Source organism: Micropterus dolomieu, linkage group LG09, assembly GCF_021292245.1.
Source record: "Micropterus dolomieu isolate WLL.071019.BEF.003 ecotype Adirondacks linkage group LG09, ASM2129224v1, whole genome shotgun sequence".
Lineage (NCBI taxonomy): Eukaryota > Metazoa > Chordata > Actinopteri > Centrarchiformes > Centrarchidae > Micropterus > Micropterus dolomieu.
The window spans coordinates 9,940,894-9,961,866 of NC_060158.1; the positions used below are offsets into that span (position 1 = coordinate 9,940,894).

General features: G+C 39.8%; 1 protein-coding gene across 1 annotated transcript in view; it reads left to right on the forward strand.

Moving 5' to 3' along the window:
• Positions 1–1,540: 1,540 nt before the first annotated feature.
• sdc2 (syndecan 2) overlaps positions 1,541–20,973 on the forward strand; it is a 49,126-nt gene continuing 29,693 nt past the window's right edge. The window contains exon 1 of the mRNA XM_046059435.1: positions 1,541–1,973. Within this exon, the coding sequence (XP_045915391.1) occupies positions 1,914–1,973 (60 nt within the window). The 5' untranslated portion in view covers positions 1,541–1,913. The remainder of the gene's footprint in view (positions 1,974–20,973) is intronic.

A 20,973-nucleotide genomic window follows, 5' to 3' on the forward strand; every position in this document is an offset into this window, starting at 1 on the left:
AAGCAGATCACGATAATCCAATAAAGGTTCAAAAGTTTCCAAAATCAAGTGTTTCCTTACTTTGGCAAGTTTGGCAGTACTTGTGATCAGGAGAGTTGTAGGGTTTACTTTGCACAAAGGGCAGACTGTTACTGGGTGGGATTAGTGTTTTTCAAAAGGTTCTGGGAAAATGCTGTTTTTCCACTTTTGAATGGATTTTAGTGATGTGGAAATTTGACTGCAAGATAGGAAATTGTGCTGGAAAGCATGTTGTCAGAGGACCATTTGAAGGCTGCTTTGTGGAAATATCACACCTTTATTTAAAGTAATTTAATAATTTCTAAATTGGCTCTCAAATCATGCATTAGTTGCACATGTTTTAAAGTGCACTGAAAGCTCATTTTTCTATCTAAAACATTATATAATTTAAAAAGGTGTGCTTGAAAATTGAGTTTTGTACCTGTAATCTTAGTTTTGTCAACTTGTGCATTTAAGTTTGTACCTGTAAACATGAAAGTTTGTATATGCAGGCTTCTTTTTGCAGAGGTGTGTGTGCACTCTTACAGACTTTTAATAGGTTTTGTACACAGATTTATTATTATTCACAAGAGAGAGGGTAGGATATTGTATTATAACTTCTGACTAATCTTTCGTCAGAGCTGCTACAACCAGGGGATTCTAGCTTGATAATGGTTTAACAGGACCAGTTAAAATGACCTAATTTAAACTTACATATACTTTAACTTCCAACCTATGGTTGTGTAAAGGTGGGCAGAGGGTGGAAATGTGCAAACATTTGACTGAGGGCACAAGCATCCAAATTGATGTTTACAGGCAGAAAACTCTTCAATCAAAAATCTTCAAAATGAGTCCTGCAAGCACAGAGCTGAATATAAAGCACACCTTTTGAATTATGTGATATTCTTTACATGATGGGGAGGGGTATTCTGGGGAGAGTTATTCATTTATACCAGCAGGGGGAGACTTTGCCCATAAATGGCAGAAGTCGGTGGGACCGGGGGGGCTTCAGAGTCATAACACTGTTACTCCTTTATAGTTTATATTCCATCTGTATTCTATAGTGTATTTCTAACGGGATGTTTTGTGCGTTATTCATACATACAGAGTGGCGTGTTGATTAGTAAATGCTGAAATAGAGCAGCAATGAACGCCTAATCAGATGTGTTCACATCCTTGCGCCATAACAAACACGGGACTTGTTTGTAATTTAGTAAAAGCGAGTGATTGAAACTGTAGAATCTTCATTAGGGTGCAATTAATGATCATTATCTAGACATGGAGATAAATGGCTCAATTAGCTGAGGCTTTTCCTCAAGCGGTGTGTCATCCGACCTCCCCAGTGGAAAACATACTATAATCAATAGTAATTCCTGTAAGGACTTGCTGTGCGTAAATAGACAACACAATTGGGTTGTGATTATTGCTGTGTTATTATTGGCTTCCTTTTTTTGACTACTTTGTCTCTCTAAGTTCTCTCCCTGTCTCGCGGTGACATGGCCGAAAGGAGCGCACGCACTCAGCGGAGAGCGTCAGCGGTGCTCGTGTCTACTTTGTCCTCGTTATTTCAAGTGAGCGCTGAGGGAGAGAGGAGAGCGAGATAGGTGCGGATTTCACAGAGGCAAGGCGCGCGGAGGACTTTGCAATTAAACCGTGCTTATTTGTATACATTTTGTCTGATTTACATAGAGAGAGAGAGAGAGAGAGAGAGAAAGAAAGAAGTGCCTGGAGAGTGGAGGGGGGGAGGAATAACCAAAACGCAACACGTATCCGGTGGGATCCCACTCCTGAGAGAGAGAAGCGGCAGGAGTTGGAGCGAAGGGTGCAAGGAAAGCGAGTGGGGGAAAGAAGAAGAAGACTGGAAAGATTTGACATTTCGCTCGTAACAACGCGTTTTGAATTAATAAAGAGGAATAATGAGGAACGTGTGGATAATAATGACCCTCGGGCTGACCGTCTTCCTCTCCGGGGAAACGGTAAGTTTTTTGGAAAGCAAACTTAAAACGGGGTGATAGCTCTGGGGGAGAAAGGCAACTTGGGTCCACATACAGGCACTCGCTGTCTTTTTGGGGTTTTTTTGGCATTATTTTTTTTTTTGAAAATTCTTGGAACATTTGATAATTTATACATAGGTGTGTGTGTGTTGTCTGATTTAATGCAAAAAAACTGCCATAATATGATGGAAAAAACAATTAGAAAAATCTAATTTGTAGTTTGCCGAGGAGTCAGACTGTTCCTCCATTGGAACTCGTGTCTGACAACTAAGCAGACTAAACTATTGCTGCCACTTTGCACACGACTTAGATTATAGCAATGTTCTTTATAATACGATAAGGAAATACACATGACGAACTCATATAGAGTCTGCAGATGTCAATGTGCTTCTCTTACTGCTCGACCATTGTTGTCAATTTTTTTGTACTTTAAAGGGACCTATATGGATGAATTATATGAACGTGCTTGTATTTGTTAAAAATCTTTTTCAAAGCTATGAAGTAAGTGTTTAACCAGTAAAGACAATTTAGAGGCAGGCCTTAGACATAGCACATGAAATGGGCATGCTGTCGACTAAATGACATCTGAAATGAAGGATATGATCATCACACTGAATATCATGGGAACAGATCACCTCTATCTCTGTGAGAGCTGTGCAGGTCCATGCTCACTGAAATAGATGCACTATTGAGAAAATGTCTTCATTTTGGAGCCATCCAGCTTACTAGATGGATATATCTTTGTTTTCTTCTTCCTTTTGGTGGCAATCATTGAATGGTTGTGAAAGCTAAATGAATACTCTGGGCAGTGTCCTAACTTTAATTCTCACTTTTCTATTCCCCATTTTATCATCTGTAACAATCTAGTTTTAAACCCATATATTGCTTTTCTTCCCTGTTGTTAACTTGATCCAGTTGCAAATTCAAGTCAGTGTCATGCCTCCTAACTATAGTGCACATTGCCCTGCAAATTGGCCTGGGTTGTAGGAATGACAGATTTTTGCACTTTCATGTGCAGCCCCTGTCATCATTGTCCCCTCCTGTTGTTTCTCTGTGGGTTGTGACTTGTCGCTTGGCGCAGTGCCTCCTCCTCTGTTAGAGTCGTTGTCCAATTAGCTGATTCAGACACTGTTGTTTTAATGACTCATGGTTTTGCATGAGGTCACGCATGAGTATATCTTTTAACGTGTTTTCTGTGATCTTTTTTTCACACCATCTGTACACAGCACATTCTTTTATTTCACTTTAATTTAATCCTATATATACAATAGCCCAATAGACAATGAGTGACCACAACACTTCTAAATTACGCCCTCAAAATTACCATTACAGTTGAATCAACACTTTTATGACACAGTGTCCACAACAATTTAAAGTTTCACCAAGGTAGCATGTATTACAATACTACATTTGATTGCTGTGTTTATATATGAGTATAATGTGATCTTACATCCACCTTATTTTGGCAAATATATATTACAAGATTTTCCTTGCGATGGACTGGCGACCTGTCCAGGGTGTACCCCGCCTTTCGCCCGATGTCAGCTGGGATTGGCTCCAGCCCCCCGCGACCCTGTACGCAGGATAAGCGGTTGACGATGGATGGATGGATGGATATTACAAGATTACATGGCAAGATTAGCATAATTGACCATCATAATCTAGATGCCTTTACACAGACAAATGATACACACACAGACACACACTTCAACCTCATCAATATCTGGCTCTCATTTATCTGCATCCCCTGAAGGCCTCACTGGAACTTGACATTGATTTTTAGTATTGGCACTGGTGTTGACAAGTGGTTGCTGATCTGCTTTAGGCACATCTGTCTGCGTTTTAATTACCCCATCACATCACAGAGGTACTATATAACTCTCAATGGCTTTTGAAAACTTCTAGATAAAACTCAATGCCCCCGGCTTTGATAAACTAATCATTTTGGCACAGTCCTATACGGTCATATCAAATGGTTTTGCTTTTGTTTAGAAACTGTTTATGTTCCTTACTTCTGCTTTTTTTTGTTGGCTCACCTGCTTACCAGCTTAGCTAGTAATGCTGTGGCAGTAATGCAACATGTGAGTTCTTTCTGCACTCACTGAAGCCTATAGTTGAAGGAAAATATTGTTTTGCAGAATCCTGTTGTTGGTGTGCTGTTAGGATCTCTCTCATTAGATGAGGTCAACATTTGCTGTTTTTGCACGTTTTTCAACTCCTCTGCTTCCAAGAACTTTAGTGAACCAGGAGGAAGAGATAGGCTGGGCTAAGCTAGGCTGTATATGCTCAGCCTGCCTGGCCGTGTTTCTCAGTGCACGCCACTCAGCAGATGTTGTGGTCTGTAATTTGTGTCATGTTTTGGTGGGAAGTGTGGGTGTTGTTCACCTCCCTTTACATCTGTGATTTACAGGGGGGCTCTGAGTGCTGTGTCGCGCTCTGATGCTGGACTCAAAAGCAGAACTTCAGAGGAAGGCTAGAGTGTGGCTGAAGAGAGAGCCACAGACAGAGGGGGAAATGGGAGGATGGAGGAGAGAGAGAGAGTCAAAATGACATTGAGCCAACAAAAGGAAGATTTCTCATACCTGTTTATTCTTCTGGGCATTCAAGAAGATGATGCAGGGTGAAAGCTGTCTTAGTCCTTTCTGAAAAGGGCAAGTGAGGTCGGATCGCTATGATAAACTAAGCTCAAATAGTCAAAAAGAAAAGACACGCTAAGCCTGAGAAAATCCCTTATATCATTTCAGGGGTAAAAAGGCCAAGGCACCAAATAGAAGACTTCAACTTGAAGCGTTTGATAGCTTTTGTGGGACGGGAAAAGGTGCACACTGTGTATTGTGATGAATGTATTCTCTGGGTCCTAAAGCGGTATTTGAGTTGAATTTTCTGGCTTGAATGCTGGTTTTGTATCCACTGATTTGCTGGTAATGAAATGAACAGCACAGACGCAAAAGCTGACCTTCCTCTCAATTTAAGGCTGTCTAGTGCATTTTTCCAGACAAATGCTTGTAAAACACACACACAAACACATCTACTCACGTCATTTGCTCTTAGATACGCTGAAAACAAATAACCCACTACTATTTCCTTTTGCGTGGATTGATATGAAGGCTATATGAATCCTAAAAGCATTTTATTTTCAACTGCTCTTGATGTTTTTTAATCCTCCTGACACACTCTCCAAGGCTACTGAACTGAATGTAGCGCTTCACTCGTTTTGTTGCACATGCACAAAGCTATCAGAGCCTGAATGAGGTGTGTACATAGGACATTTTCTCTTCACTCTCCAGTGATAAAAGCGATATGTTTCATCTTAAGCGTACTTCATAATGAATAAGTAAAGTATCTGTCTGCAGTTGATAGACAAAATATTTACCTACTTTTCCATCATTGTATATACAAGAGGAAGAAGTGTATAGGGAAAAAAGAAACAAGGAATAATATGCACGTCAAAAAAATCCAAAATAAATGTAATACAAGTTAAAGTATAAGAGGGTAATGATGGAGAATAGAAATGAAAGGATGTAGTGCCACATTGAAGCTGAGGCCAGATGCTGTGCTGCAACTGCGGCTTCTCCTGCTGTATATTTAATGATTCTCTTTTATTTTGCATTAACCTAGAATTCCTCAAACTGAAGGCACAAGCACCCCCCCCACCACCACCACCTTGCATGCAACTGCTTGTGTCAAACAGTGAAAAAGCTACCAACCTTTTATCTTTCTAATAAATACGCCACTGTCACACATGGGAACACAGAGTTTCTTGCTCTGCAGAGCAACCTGCCTTCTTGCTGGTGTCCAACCCTTCAGGGGGTGCATTCGGTCCCTGTCTGCCAAGCATTATGCAATCGCTAATGGACTTTACAGAAGGCAGGAGGCAGGGGCTGCTGGACCACTGAAAGCACAACAGCAACCCCCCCCTCTTCTTTGAATTCATCTGTGTCCACGCATGAACTCCTGTTTTGTCACCATGCAGGCACACACGAAGCAGTAAATGAACACACATGGTCTTTTGCCTCCCACGTGTTGTTTTTCCTCTGTCCCCCTCCACATCACTCCCCTCTTGCCACGTCTCTCTGCCAGCATGGTCAAGATGCTGCCTGTCATTACCACAGTGTCTTGGATTAGCCTGAGAACAGTGGCATTATATTTCCCTCACAGGCAGCTGGAAGAAATGAAGGGAAAGGATATATATTTATTCTTTTCACATAAGATGCACCCCATTTTTTCCCCTTTCTCTAAGATGTGAGTGCTTGCATTGAATTTGCTAACATCTGCAGGACGTATGTGTGTTTGAAAGGAGCTGCCTTCCTCTTTCCTCCTCCTCCTCTCTGTTGTTGACGAGTTGGAAGAGGCTCTTACTTTGGCAGGGACTTGCATACTAAAGACTCACAAATAGTCAAAGTCTGTTGACTGTGCATGTGTTTGTGTGTGCTGGTTTGGGCATCAGTGCCCTTTTATGTCCCTCTGGAATTGTGTGTGTGTGCAAGTTTATAGCCACATGTTTAAAATACACTGTCATCCCAGCTACCAAGGCATAGGGAAAACACATTAGGGAGATGTGGCCATAGCAAAACCGGCGACAGCAGCTCTGTTTTATGTTGGGCCACAGCCACCTGAGCTGCAGACTATCAGAGGCTGCAGCAGTGGACAACAAAAGCCTCTGCATGTGCTTATGGCAATCTTGATGAAAATATTTAGACATAGTAGACCTGGAACATTGCTCTCTCGCTTTCTTCCTTTTTTCCCATACTCTTTCTTCACCCTTTTCTTCTATTTAATTAGCTTAGCAAATGGAAACTTCCTTGGCAGGACTTGCGGTGGAGGGGATTGTGGTTGTGACAAAGAGAAATGGGGAAAACCCTGTGTCGTTGTGTGACGTTGATTTTCTCCCTTTCTTTACTGCCTCCTGCCTTCCAGTTTCAGTCGGTAGGAGGAAAAGAAAAGAGAGGAGTGGGGGAAGAGTGTGATCTCTTTTGGTGTTCAGGTTTTCCGAAGCCATCCAGGACCCGTCTGGAGCTTTGATGTATGAGGTGTGAAAAGTGTCTAACTTGGTATGGGATGAAATGACTGAGACAAACCCATGTGGGAAACAAAGTGCTACTAATGGTATTTGGTATGTTACACGAGATTGGTCTGCTTTGGTAACAGTTCATGAGAATTTATGGAATCTGCCCACTCTGTTCAATTTCTATTGTAAAATGAACAAAAAATACAAGTCTGTACTCAAAAGTGTGAATACACATGGAAAAGAATAGCTTTGACTTACATACATCACTTTTAATCATAGAAATGCTACTGAACACACTGGTTCAAAATGGACATTGTGGACAATTTGGTGTATTTATATTTATAGGATTTGTTTTCTTTTGTCATGTTATTTAAAGTCAACTAAATTAATTAACAGATCATTTTCTTAATTAGTCAATTCATTGTATGGTCTTTAAAACGCCAGAATATAGTAAAAAATGCACATCATTTTTGAGACCCCAATTTTTTTTTAAACGACCAATTGTCCACACCCCAAAGATATTCAGTATACTGTCAGAGCAAGTCAAGTCAAAGCCAGCAAATCCTCATATTTGATTAACTTTCTGTCTAAATCGATACATTGACTAATCGTTTCAGCTCCACTTTGTTTTTGGGTGGGATTTATACTGTCTAGAGACATCACATAAAAATCATCGCAAGACCTGCATTATGGGGTCACTGCAATTTACTTTAAAGCTGAAATTCTGACATTAGTCTGCGTTCCCTGTTACGTTAACTAAGAATTTCTTCTTCTTTAAAGCTGTATTACACAGATTGTGGCCAGTTAAGGTTTTGTTGGTTGGCTTGTTAAAGGATGATGTGAAATCAAATGCTGCTTGTGAAACTTTCTTGTTTGACTTAGTTCTGCTGAATAGACAGCGATCTTAAGGCCAAATGTGTTCCATCTGTATACTACACCCCCCAAAATGGCGGATATTTGAAGCCATGACGTCAGCTAGGTTTTTCCATCTGATTCCCAAGATTGCTGTGGAAAACGGCACGGCACATTTAACACATCTGTGCTCACTCATATTTACGAGCACGCTTTATCGTCTCTAAAAGGCGCCAAATTGATATCTGCACTGGCATTCCTCCAAGCAGAAAAAAAGCTCTTCTAATGTCTGGTGTTTCCATTATTTCCCCCATTTTGAGTCAAAACAGCACCGAATGAGCTGAAGTGTGTAAATCATGCTTTCTATGCAGGGTGTATCACCAACCGCAAATTATACTCCATGCAGTCACTTAATTTAGAGCTGTTTTCATGAGAAACCTTTGAGACTCCAGAGGGTATTTGGGGAAGCTGATGAGCTGGAGAGGGGAATTCATTACTGAACTCCCCACATAGCACATCTTCCTCTAAATGCATGCTGGTGTGTAAACTCATCTCATTTTAGTGAAAAGCAGTGACTTTAAAGGCTCCAATTGAGCTCTCATGAATATGCATTATTGAGATGTGTTTGTCATTGTAATGGATCACATAAAAAACAGGAAGTAGATGTGTTTCCATCCCTGTCTCCACGCGGGTTGTCTCAGTAGACTCCTGAATGCTACCAACTTTTAATAATTTCCTTATGAGCACATAACCTGTAATTTTATAATAAGCCAGTTTTTTCATGCTTAGAAAAACGTGAATCTGTCTCCGACACTGCATATTCCTGGGGGGAAAACAAATATTTGAGTCTTTAGTGCTATTTTCATATCCTGGTTTTTAATCATAGTTCAGTTTCAAAGGCAAAACTTTGTTGAGGTTTGCTTCATTTCCTTATTTTGATTTGGAGGAACTGTGATGTCAAGACCCTAGATCCGTGTCCAGATGTTCCTGTGTACTGTTGTGGCAGACATCCGATGTTTGGAAGTCTAAACTGTGACCACATCGTCAAACCAGTCCAGACAGTGACTCACACTGTAAGACTGAATGAGCTAACAGTGGTGAAAAAGAGGGCAAATATATAAATGGACATGGGCACTAAATTAAAAGAAAAAATATTTCGAGTACAGTGAGTTTCATTTGCCACTGAGGATCAAACTGAGGGCCTTTTCACAGCAAGTCTAAAAAAAAAACATGATGATGACTTTTTACCCTCCTTAAAATGATTTGCAGTATAAACATTTCAATTCTGCGAACATAGCTCCTCCTGTGCTCTCTTAATGTTTGTTCCTTTTGTTCTGCTCTGGCTCTTTTTTCTCCAGATATAAATATTGTGAAGATTTTAAACAGTCCTGTAACCTCATCCTCTGCAAAAAAAAAAAAGTAGTAAGGACAACTAAACTCACCAGAGTGGCATGTGTATCAGCAAAGATTCCCTAGTCTCTCATGGAATGATGATTATCAGTCAGTCTTTTTCTTACAGGTTGTCTCAAGGGCTGCAACTAACAATTATTTTCATTATCTGTTAATATATTTTCTTGATTAATGTTTTAGAGCATAAATATAAAGCCCAAAACGACGTCTTCAAATCTCTTTCGTGCCCAGCCAACAGTCCACAACCCAAAAATTATTAGTTTATTCTCAAATAAGATAAAGAAAAGCAACAAATCTTCACATTTGTTTGTCAGTGTGTTCTAGCTCTAGTTGTCTTACAACTATGGAAAATGCATAACCCTCATGACTAAATGGGCTAAAACATGCACAAACTTTATAACATCCCCTAAAGAAAACCATTACTTGCCAGCATAGTTGGATTCTTTTCAACATTTGTCTGCTGTTGGCAACTCCGGTGGAGATTCTACATTTTAATATCACCAATATTCTTAGGAAATTTGACATACACAATTATCTATGCAGCCCCAGGTCAAATTGCAAGACTTATCATACCACACACTGTTTCTGTCGCTGCCCGTGGTTGATAACATGATCAGAGGCACTAATGTGGCGATTCTACCGGGTGAGTTAATCTTTACTAATGCATTCTGTTAACAGCCATCTGTGTTCTGAACAGTGACTGTAAACCCTTTCAGCAGAGCACCACGCTGCATTCAGCGCCCCAGCAGTCACTCCTCCATTACGCCGAGGGATTGGGTGTATTATTCAGCCCAGATAGGCTTTAGACCAGACTAACCGTGTCAGATGGAATCCATTTCGATTTTAAATGCAAATACCACTGAAATGCTCATTGCCGGCGTTCTCCTTTCAGGCGCAACCACATAGCCCTCTTGATGGGTGGAAATTTTCAGAGAGAGGTCCCTAAGCAAACAGAGGCTGCCAGTCAGAATGTGTCATGTCCACAGTCAGGTACATGGTTGACCCTTTGACACCTTTACTGGAAATCTATGTTTACGTGGTAGATCTTGTTTAGGTCTTAGGCTTTGCAGTGCCCTGGGTTTGGAATTTTGAAACTGAATATTCCCAAAAGATTTGAAAACACGTTATTAGTGTCACATACAAAAATATATGGAAATTTGAGGACATTTTTCAGCTGTCCTCATTGACCCTCTATCTCTCTTTTGGTCTGTTTCTTGCTTTTACCGTTTTTCTCCAGCTCCCCCCGTCTTACTTCCACTCCCAAAAAATAAGCCCTTTTGACAGCGACATCAGCCAAGGTCATAACTTCACTTATAATCTGTATCGTTTCCATGTTATGCTTAAACCGGTTTTCATGGTATAATGGAAGCGGGCAGGCAGGGAGCAAAGCTTGATTACTTTGAGGACAATAATTTGTTTAATCAAGTGATTGGGTGGGTGAGTGGGGATGGCTGCATGACCGCTACTCTCCAGACTCAGCAGGATATCCTATCTGACCAGACAGTCATCAGACGCTGGAGACTTCTAGCTTTTCAACACAGTCTCTGTAGGGCTTTTCAGATACATCGCAAAGAATTAAATAGTGGATGTAAAGAGAATGAGAGATCTTCAGAAGCTTTAAGCAGCTTTAAGCCTCACAACATTTCAAACTTAAGCATTCCTCTCCTATATGCAGTATTGCTGCTTGATTAACTTTTGAAACAGTTTATAAGCAAAAACAGAAGCAACTTTCTACATTTTCTCAGTGTCAAAGTGTTAAACTCAGCCAAACTGAAGATTGCCTGTGGACATTTGGACCCATAGTAGCACTATGGAGCAATGTTTTTATGAGTGGGTCCCTGTGTAGTGTACTGTGAATGCGAACTAGGACGCACACACACGACATGCTGTTTACAAGAAAACTCAACAGCGCAGCTTTAAGCAAATACAAGAGGGACATTTCTTTATTTTCTCAGTGACAAAATTAAAGTAGTATTAGTATTAAGACCGCAACTAATAATTATTATTTTCACCAGCTTATTAATGTGCTTGTTATTTTTCCAGTTAATTGTTTCCTCTATAGAATGTCAGAAAATGGTGAAAAATGGCTGTCGCAATTTCCTATAGCCCAAGGGTACATCTTTAAGTTGCCTCTTTGCCTAATTTATTTTTCCAACTAGAAGTCCGTTAACAAAATATTACTGTTACATAAGACAAACAAAGCAGCAGCTCACGATTGAGGGGCTGAAACTAGGTAATGAATCACTTAGTCGTAGTCAGCTGCAGTGAAGTTTCTTATCACAGGGTTAAACCCAGCCAAACTTAAAGGGGAATTCATCACATTTTGATTTATCATATCAAAATCAGTTTATTAGTCATGGAGAGAACTACTTAGAAGTAAAAATAGTAGGAGCTTTGTGAAGTCTGCTAAAATATCTTGGTGTGGGCTTGTGGCGCCTGCATTACAAACTAGGCATGGAAAAAGAGAAATGTGTGTATACAGGCAGGACAAGTCTAACAAAACAATGCTATGGAGTTTGACATTATGTGATGAAAAGCCAAAATATCTTGGCCTTATCACTGACCGTTCTTTTTAAAATCTTTGTCTTCCCATTGTGTTGGAAATATTAAAATAAATTGCTGGGAACTTTCACTGAAGTTCTGAATGCTGATGAGAGCAATGCACAAGTTACTGAATTTTTAAGTACCTATAACAGTGGTTACTTAAGCTTTAGAGACTACTTTTTTATAGTAGTAACATTGTGGCATCCCATTTTACAGTGTGCATCTGATGAAGTCCACTGACCTCGCCACATCTGTGTGTGGCAGACAGAGCAGCCTACAGATTCACTGCATCCACACACAGCTCTGAGGAGTCGATTGAAGATTCCTTTTTGAAGATGATTGCTTACTGTTGCAGCCTCTGCTTTTGTTTAGTGTGGTTACACTTAGCTATGTGTGAGTTTGTGACCACAGGAGACTTTATGACAAGTTTTGTTAGACCTACAGTGCAAAAGCAGCTGTGAACATCTGTTGCCTGGTGGGTTTTTGATAGTGGTTCCTCTTTAGTGTGGGATGTACCACCACAACCTCTGTCCCCCAGCTCTCACAGCATATCTTTGTCTGTTTTGACTTTTGCATGAACACATCATCAATATGAGCTTACTGGTTTCTCCCTTGTCTCTTAACTTGTCTTTTGATTATATTAAAAATACTATGCCTTTCTTGAGGACTCCAGCATCCTCAGCCCATCAAACAGTAAGGAGGTAGTAAAGTAAAACCTGGAGCCCAGGGTGGAGCGCCAGTCTGCCAGCATCTTGTGTTGTTTCTGGACCTTTCAAGAAAGCCAGACTGCAGTCTTAAGAAAACCACACATTCTTGCAGAATTACAACACAGGGAAAAATTGAGAAAAGACTATGTAGTGAGGGAGGGAGCAGAGGTTTGGCAGACACATTAAATGTCATTTTTAGCTGCAGGAGTTTTGTTGCAGTGATCTCTATCCTGCATCCAAAGGATGGGAAAGTTTGGACTCTTGCTAATTGTGTGTACTCACAGTTGAAAGTGTTTTTTCTGTCTTGATAAATTGGCTTATTCTCCTACAAAGTCATTAAAGATTAAAAATACACCCTAGCTGTGGTTCGAATACTGGGCCTATTTTGATTGCCAGAATTCAATTATTTACATAGGATGGAACATGAAGAAGAATTTTGCCCCATGATTTCCAAATATGAGCCAGAGGCTGCAACAAATAGTCTCATAAAATATCCCAAAGGAACCTAGACAAGATGGTTTTGCTGCAACATTAGGGATGCACACCTCATCCTTAAAAGTGGGAGAGTGTTACTGTACATAGTTTATTTTAATTTAACAGAATATAAAAAGCAGGCAATCCTCAGAAGAGTCTTTCAAGACCTGGGCCTTATCAAAGCTGAACTGCAACATGTAATGCACAGTGGAGGATATCACCCAGAATGATGGGAGTTACTTACTTATGCTTACTTGTGGGCTTTCTGTTTGGTTGATAAGAGAAGAATGCATCTAGCGTCAAGCAGCTGGCCTGCATATGTTAAATATGGAAGCATTTTTCTTTTTGTTGTGGAGCAGTTTGTTTCATCAAGCAACAGGAACTGTATAGACTGAGTTGTGGTGTTTCTGTCAAACATCAGCGATACACTGAGAGACACACACAGATGTACAATTTTCCTTTTTCTGTGATAGGTGTTGAATCCCTAAGGCTGCATTCCTCAAACAAAATCACATTTGTTATTTCACATTGGTGAAATGGCAGGTTTATAAACTAAAGGATGCGCTCTATTTTTGTCTGGATCACTGCATGTGCCACTGTTTAACTTCTTGTCACCAACCCCAGTATACACCATAATCTAATTGATTTTAGCATATGTTTATTTAAAAACTTAAAATGAGGGCTGCACATCCAAGGTGGAAACTCCACATTTCTAGCTTTTTCCAGTCAAACCGAAAGGAAATTCAATTTGCAATCATATGACAAAGAATTGTACTTTTAGCATGTTTGCTTGTAAAATGAAATCAATTATCAAAACTATTGCAAGTCATTTTTCTGTAGAACAACTACTTGATGAATCATGTCCACTCCTACTCTAACTCGTAAGCAAGTTAAACTGGTAGTGACACTATTAAATAGTCAGACCTTGGGTTGCAGTGAGTATTGTGGTGTTTGCACACCCAGTTTGATTTAGTTTGGACTACACTGCTAAGAGGTCTGAAGCGCTCCATAGCCACAGCTAGTTAATCTTCAGAACCTGCCAGCTAAACTTCAGGTCACTCTTCAACACTACTGATCCACACCGGTAACTGTGTTACTGTGGAAATCCGGTCTGTGGCTTCATGCATTCCACTCCATGTCTAAAAAAAGTTCTTCTCCAAAGTGGAAGATCAGGATATACATACAGGTATATTAGTGTGACTATACTATCAGTGCTTTAGCTACAAATGAAGTGTCAATGACTAGATTGTTTAAAATAAGCCTTGTTTCGAGTTTAGTGCAATAATCAACTTCAGTATTTGGTACTTAAGTTCTACGTTGGTGGGCTATGCAGTACTTAAAACTTACTGTATGAATTAAACCTGTACTCTGGTAACATTGCAAAGAAAACATAAAATTGAAATGAATTCCTTTGTCTGCATGAGCTTGAAGTTTTCATATATGGAGCCAAGAGATTAAAAAACCTGTGTGGTTGTGGACCCTACACTGAGTCTGGCACGCCGCTCAGCACATGCACCCATAATTAGACAGTGTCATTAATGTGCAATTACATGAGTCATGCTTTGCCCACGTTGGATCTAGTCACTGAGCCCACAGAGAGCTGTTTGTCGTGATTTCCAACTTGCCCATCACTGGAGAGAGATGTCATGCCATGGAAACGCTCAATTATAAACCTCCCAACTTTGACTTAAAAACTTATAACAGAGGCTACATTTCTGAAGGCTAAAATGGTTAAGAAGACCCTGAAATAGGCTGTCTTGAGGTTTGCGCGCCTGATGTTTCAGGATGATAAAGGATATACAAACTATTTTTGACAAAGAATAAATGAGAGTTTATAATCCGTTGTCTGACGTGTAAACTTGAAAATGAACTCAAGTTAGCTCCTGTCTTTTAATAATAGCATTTTAGAGAATACAGTTTTTTTTTTTTAATGTTTGTGATAATGTGTCAGTGGTTGATGTCATATTTTGTCTTTGGCATGGGCGTAAATCTCATCTAACAGTAGGGGGGAACAATAAACATAAAATTTCTTAAGAGACATTTTTGAGGGGGACACAAATAACACAGCCAAAATTGTACTTGTATAGGATACGTGTACACAGAGAGAAGTCTTACTACTATTTTTCTGGCCAACAACACAAAAGTAATAGTTGTTTAAGTGTGACTAAGTTCATAGGTTCACCACGTGGCCATATTATCCTAAATAACTTGCGTCCTCTAGGCTACATAGTAATTTAGGTTTCTTCTGGGACAGAGGATGTCTCTTACAAACATATATATATATATATATATATATATATATGATCTGCCACTTAACATCATAACGCGCAAAACCCAACAACGGTGGATCTACGGTATCAGCCTAATATCAGTTCACATACAGGATTATCGCTGTAGTAAGAGATGCACAGATTACAGTTTTCCTGGCTCATTCCAGTTACTGATTTTTTTTAAAGGTCTGACCTGCTGATTCTAATTTTGGCTGATTCCGATTTTCTTTCTTTCTAAGAACTATAATTGACAGCATACACAAACTATTAATTGTAAAAATCTATTTTTATTAGGATCCCCATCAGCACCAGTATAAATGTTTGCTATTCTCACTGGGGTCCATTCAATTGTATGGTCATAATGAAACATTGATTATAAAATAACATTAGCATTTTCACTGGAAGGAGCTGAAAATAAATTGCACACCATTTTAATTCTTCTTAATTCTCCAATTTATTTTTGTCTTTAATCACAAACTACAGTAATCTTCTCACCTTGCTTTTCCCCTCAGACACAGAAGCTCACTCCTACAACTGTCTGTCTGTCTGTCTCTGTCTCTCTCTCTCTCTGACTGCTATGACGTTGTTTGTTAGCAGTTGTATTTAAAAGAACCTGCGTTGGGTATCTGGTATCGTTTGGTATCACCCGCGATTCCGTTTTCACAGCAGTAGAGGAGCCACGTGTGGAGGAGGCTTGTTGTTAATTACCAATAGAGCCCACCGTTGGTATGAATGACATCGTCACCAACAGCTGTGGTCACTGTTGCTTTACCTTGTCCCTGTTTTACAATATCCACCGCATCTCTTTCTGTGTGTTTCTATGCAGATGTAAATAGTGAGCATTGCGTCTTCTTCACTCTCGTGAATAACTTCCACACACCTAAGACATGTTTTAGCCTGTGTGTGTGGGTGTGTGGCTGTGACATGAGGTTATCGTCTATGCACACACGAAACACGGTGCAGCGGAGTCTGTTTGTAACGTTCAATGTGATCGGCAGAAAACTGGATATTTGACACTGCTCGGCCCCGGTCACCGGTCAGAGCCAAGTAAGCAAAAAAAAAACCCGGCCTATTTCAGTCCCCAGCTGATCAATCTGCGCATCTCTAGCTGTAGAAGATGAGTTACAGTCCAATAAGCTGTTGAACAAGCTACCAAATAAGCTAGGTAATGTTTTAATAACTGAGTGGGCTCATGGAAGAATAATAGGTTATCATAACTTTTTTGTCATGATTTATTTATTAATGACTCAGCATCATCTGTATTAAAGACAAGAATTTGTTCATTCAATGTTTAAAGTGCATAAAACAGCTCTGCCAGCCTACTTAACATTACTGGAGTTTCACAACTACTGAAGGTTTAACTGGTTTTCTGCCACCTGACTCCTCTGATAGGGAAAGCAGGCAGTGGACCAAACCACTGTGAGGCAAGGGAGGGGGGACTGAAAATGTTTCTAAACTTACAACGCACTTTTATTGCCATGATTGCATTTGTATTGTTACTGTTATTGTTACTATTTACACAGTTTTTCTAAGTATATATCATTATATTATTTGATGGTTTTAAGGGGGTCCTGAACCCCCCCGTGATTTCCACCTATGGTCTTTGGTTTAAATAATGGGGGATTACAGTCTTTGGACAGACATTTTTTATTCTAAGGCTTAACATCTTAGCATGACACACATATATCTGCAACTACAGTCATCTGACATTATCATGTGACATGGTGGCCCAGACTGGATTAGAGTCAGAAGATAAAACCCTCTTCAAACATAACAATGCACTGATGACAGGAGTTCTCATTTGATCATTAAAGCAGTAATACAAACATTGCTTTTATGTGGTCGTGCTTAGGTTAGGTTATGAACTAGTATTAAACAGTGATTTATAGGGATGCACCGAAATGAAAATTCTTGGCCGAAGCCGAAACCAAATATAATGAAAAAATTTGCTGAAAACCGAACAAGTTTCATTTATTTAGTTTTTAAATAGTCAAAATGTGCTTTTCACTCAGTGTTTCCCACAGGATTTGGAGAGACTCTGGTGGGTGGGTCTGAGGACAGAGAGGGTCTGATAAAATTACATGTGTCCATTTGCTTTTAATGGACACATGCAATATATTTTATGAAAAATGCGATTTTTGCGTCTTTCTTGGACTCTTTAAAATGCTTCCACACTGCCGACATGTCAACGTAATTGTTCGGGAATATTTCTTTGGTCTTTTGACTTATTAGGCCAAACACCGATTGAACAAAGAAACGTGACCTTGAAACTGAGTTGATCTATGATCTACTTTTCATTTAGGTCTCATTGTACAGAGAGCTGAAATGGAAAGTAAACTATAACTGAAATGCTGACACCACCAGAACAGGGAGTTCTGGTTTCACTTGGGCTTTCTACATAACAGTATTTGTTTTATTGAGATCATAGTATAAGACAAAATATATAATTTATTCTATATATTTTATCTTCATATAAACAGAACTGCAAACAGCTCTTATTTCACCAGTGTGTTTATCAGTCGTTCTACATTTTGATACACAAACACATTGCCCCAGACATACTGGCTAGCTGACTATTAATATACCCTGTGCATGCTGTACTGTAGGTGACGGAACTTCGGACTCGCGCCGAGGCCTGCCAACTCTCATGCACTGAGCGTCAGACCCTCCCAATCGCACTGTACCTGCTGTTTCTCAAACTCGGAAAAGTTTACACCTGATTTTTATTATTTTGTGGACGCAAGCTGAGACGTGCACTGTTTCATTTGACAAGCAGCGAGCTGTCAGAAGTCTGTTGCTGAGTGAGGGTGAGATGGAAAGGAGACAGACACAAGAGAAAAAAGTCGCAATAAATGACAAAGAAATAGTGTGTTAAAACAGTAAAACTTTTGTCAAGATTCCCAGATAACTAAAACGCTAATTTGTCTCACTGAATAGACAATTAATAACATTTCAATAGACAAGCACCACACTGGCATGTCACAACTATTCATCTTGTTCAATGATGATGCTTTTTGTCTTAATTTAATTGAGATCCTTCTCTTTTAGTTGTATTATGTGCAAGTGTAATGTCTTGAAAGTGTTACACAGCTTTGTTCTAATTTATTTTAGTTAAGTAACCCTTGCCCCATTTGAACAGATCTCACGGTCAGTTTTTCCTCAAATCCGGCTTCAGGTTGACTGACAGACCTGATGCGTCAGTGAGTGTCATGCCAACAACAAAAACACACACACGCACCACCACACATACAAACACGATGACTGCTGGTCAGGATTAGCCCTGGATAATGGGCTCAGAGATCACCACCTGCCGCTCGTCTCCTGTCATCTCATCCTTCCTATGCCTCTTTATTTCTTTTATCAATTCTTTAAATGTTACAGTCCCCCTTCATGTTGCATCTCTTCTATCTGACAATGTGACTGTTATTCCTGTTATTAGTTAGCTGTCATTAACACTGCTGAAAGTGTTATGATATTTTTGTCTCGACTGAGAGCAGAATTTATACTTGAACTCTGCTTTTTATTTTACCGTCCTGGTTATTATACAGTACATTGCTTATTTATTTTCAATGCCTTTCTCCTCTATCATCCTATCATGGGTTCCTCCCCTCCTCACACTGTAGTCCTGTGGCCTGCTGATTCCCTTGAGTCCAAATCCTCTTAAGGAAGGTTTGGATGGGAATTCAATCGCTGCAACACAAGGATTGAATCAGATCAGCCAACAAAGAGGCGAAATCCCCCAACCCCCCGCCCCCACCCCAACCCCCACCCCCCACATGCCTCTCCCCCATCGGCTTTTCTCTCTCTCTCTCTCTCTCTCTCTCTCTCTTTCATCTCAGGTGATAAAGGCCTATTTGTCAAAACTGTCAGCATTGAGAGACTGGTGTCCTGGATGTAGGAATGTGGCGAAATCATCATTTTTTTTCCTGTACGCTGGATGCATAAATAGCCATATGTATTAACAGGCATGAAAATATGATGTATTTGCTTGTATACTTTGGTTATCTGGATTTCCACTCTTCTACTTCCATGTTCACAATCCAGCCATCTCTTCATGACATGTAAATTGCATTATGTAAATGGAGTAGATTGTCACTGGAAACAGGCAAACAATTTCAAGTTTCCGGTTAAATAAGATAAACCAGAACAAATTTAACTGACTCATCTTGTCTTTCATGTTCTCCTTCTCATGGTGGCTCTGCGATATCAACCCACTGTAGCACTTGCAAACAGACAAAACATGAGCAAATGAAGGAACTAACACGTGCAGCATGTAAGGAAAAAAAGCAGCACAATCAAATACAGAACAGCTGCAAGTTGCACATCCGCAACAGAAATGACTTGCAAAACAATTTAATTGACTTAATGGAAATAAGAGAACAATAATTTGTTGCATGATTCAGACATTGTGTACGATTATTTGAACTGGTTAGCTAGTAATCTGCAAAAGGCTTTCGCTACATTTACAGCACATATCTGCAATAATGTCTAATTCACGCAATCAGAATCTTAAAAAAAAACAAAAACATTAACATCATTTGCTCATTTTCCAACACCACTGACAGATGGTCAACTTAAGTAACTTCATCGACCACAAACCATGGCAACCAATAACATGTCCCGAGTTTGTAAATTTTTAGTGTCCCACTGGTTTTGTAACACATTTCTGTTGTTTTCTGTGTGGCTTCATTTCTGAATTTGGTTGTCTTTTCTTTCTCAAATTTTCAGTAGTTTGTGTTTTGTTTTTGTGCTTTTGCTTTCTAAGTTGCAGTGCGTTAAGCTTTCTGAGCCACCATACCTCCTTCTCCGATCCATCCTTTGTATCCAGGGGGTGACAGGGCAGTGGATAAGACACATGCCTTTGGTTAGAGCAAGACACTTAAGTTGCTCCAGAGGCGTGCAACCTCTGACATATACAGCAATTCTAAGTTGCTTTGGATAAAAGCGTCAGCTATAATTAATGTAATAAATGTATCTGTTGTATTTTATGTGGTGAGGAAGACATGGGGCAAACTTTGACCCCTACAGTCCTCGAGAGAGCTTTCATGTTGTGGTGTTAATGATCTGGCAATGAAAAGCTCTGGGTTTTTCTTTTCTTTTTTTGGCAACAGATTGGTTAGAGGCGCACATACCAAGAGACGGCGAAATGTGGAAAAAAGCTGGACTATATTAAGTTTAAAACTGGCTACATACTTCATCCATCAAGCAAACACGTGCACACACACACACTTCCTTGTGCATCTACATGCAGCCTGTGAGCACGCACACATGCGCGCACAGATGTTAGACACACAATCACACACCTTGCCCTGGGGATTTTTACAACACCAGCGAAACACACAGCCTTTTAAAATGCAGAGTTGATAGATACCATGCCCTTCCATTGACAAAGTGACAGAGAAACCCAGACTGTGTGAGGTGTGAGAGACATGTTTTTTTGACACAAAGCACTAGAGATTTGTGTAGCTGGCTGCAACCACTAACAACAGAAACCAACCCATCTACTGCAACAAAAAAGCTTATATTGCAAGTTATCTTTGTTATTTACCTGAAAAAAAGTTCTCTGCATTTTTCAATTTCCTGACAAGTGATTGACTAATCGACCTCTCCTATATGGAACCAATTGTTTTCAGTTTACATTCTTATCTGACTGAGCTGAAAGTGAATTGACCCTGCACCTTGATTGTTGTAAGACGAGTTGATTAGCTTAGCTCTTG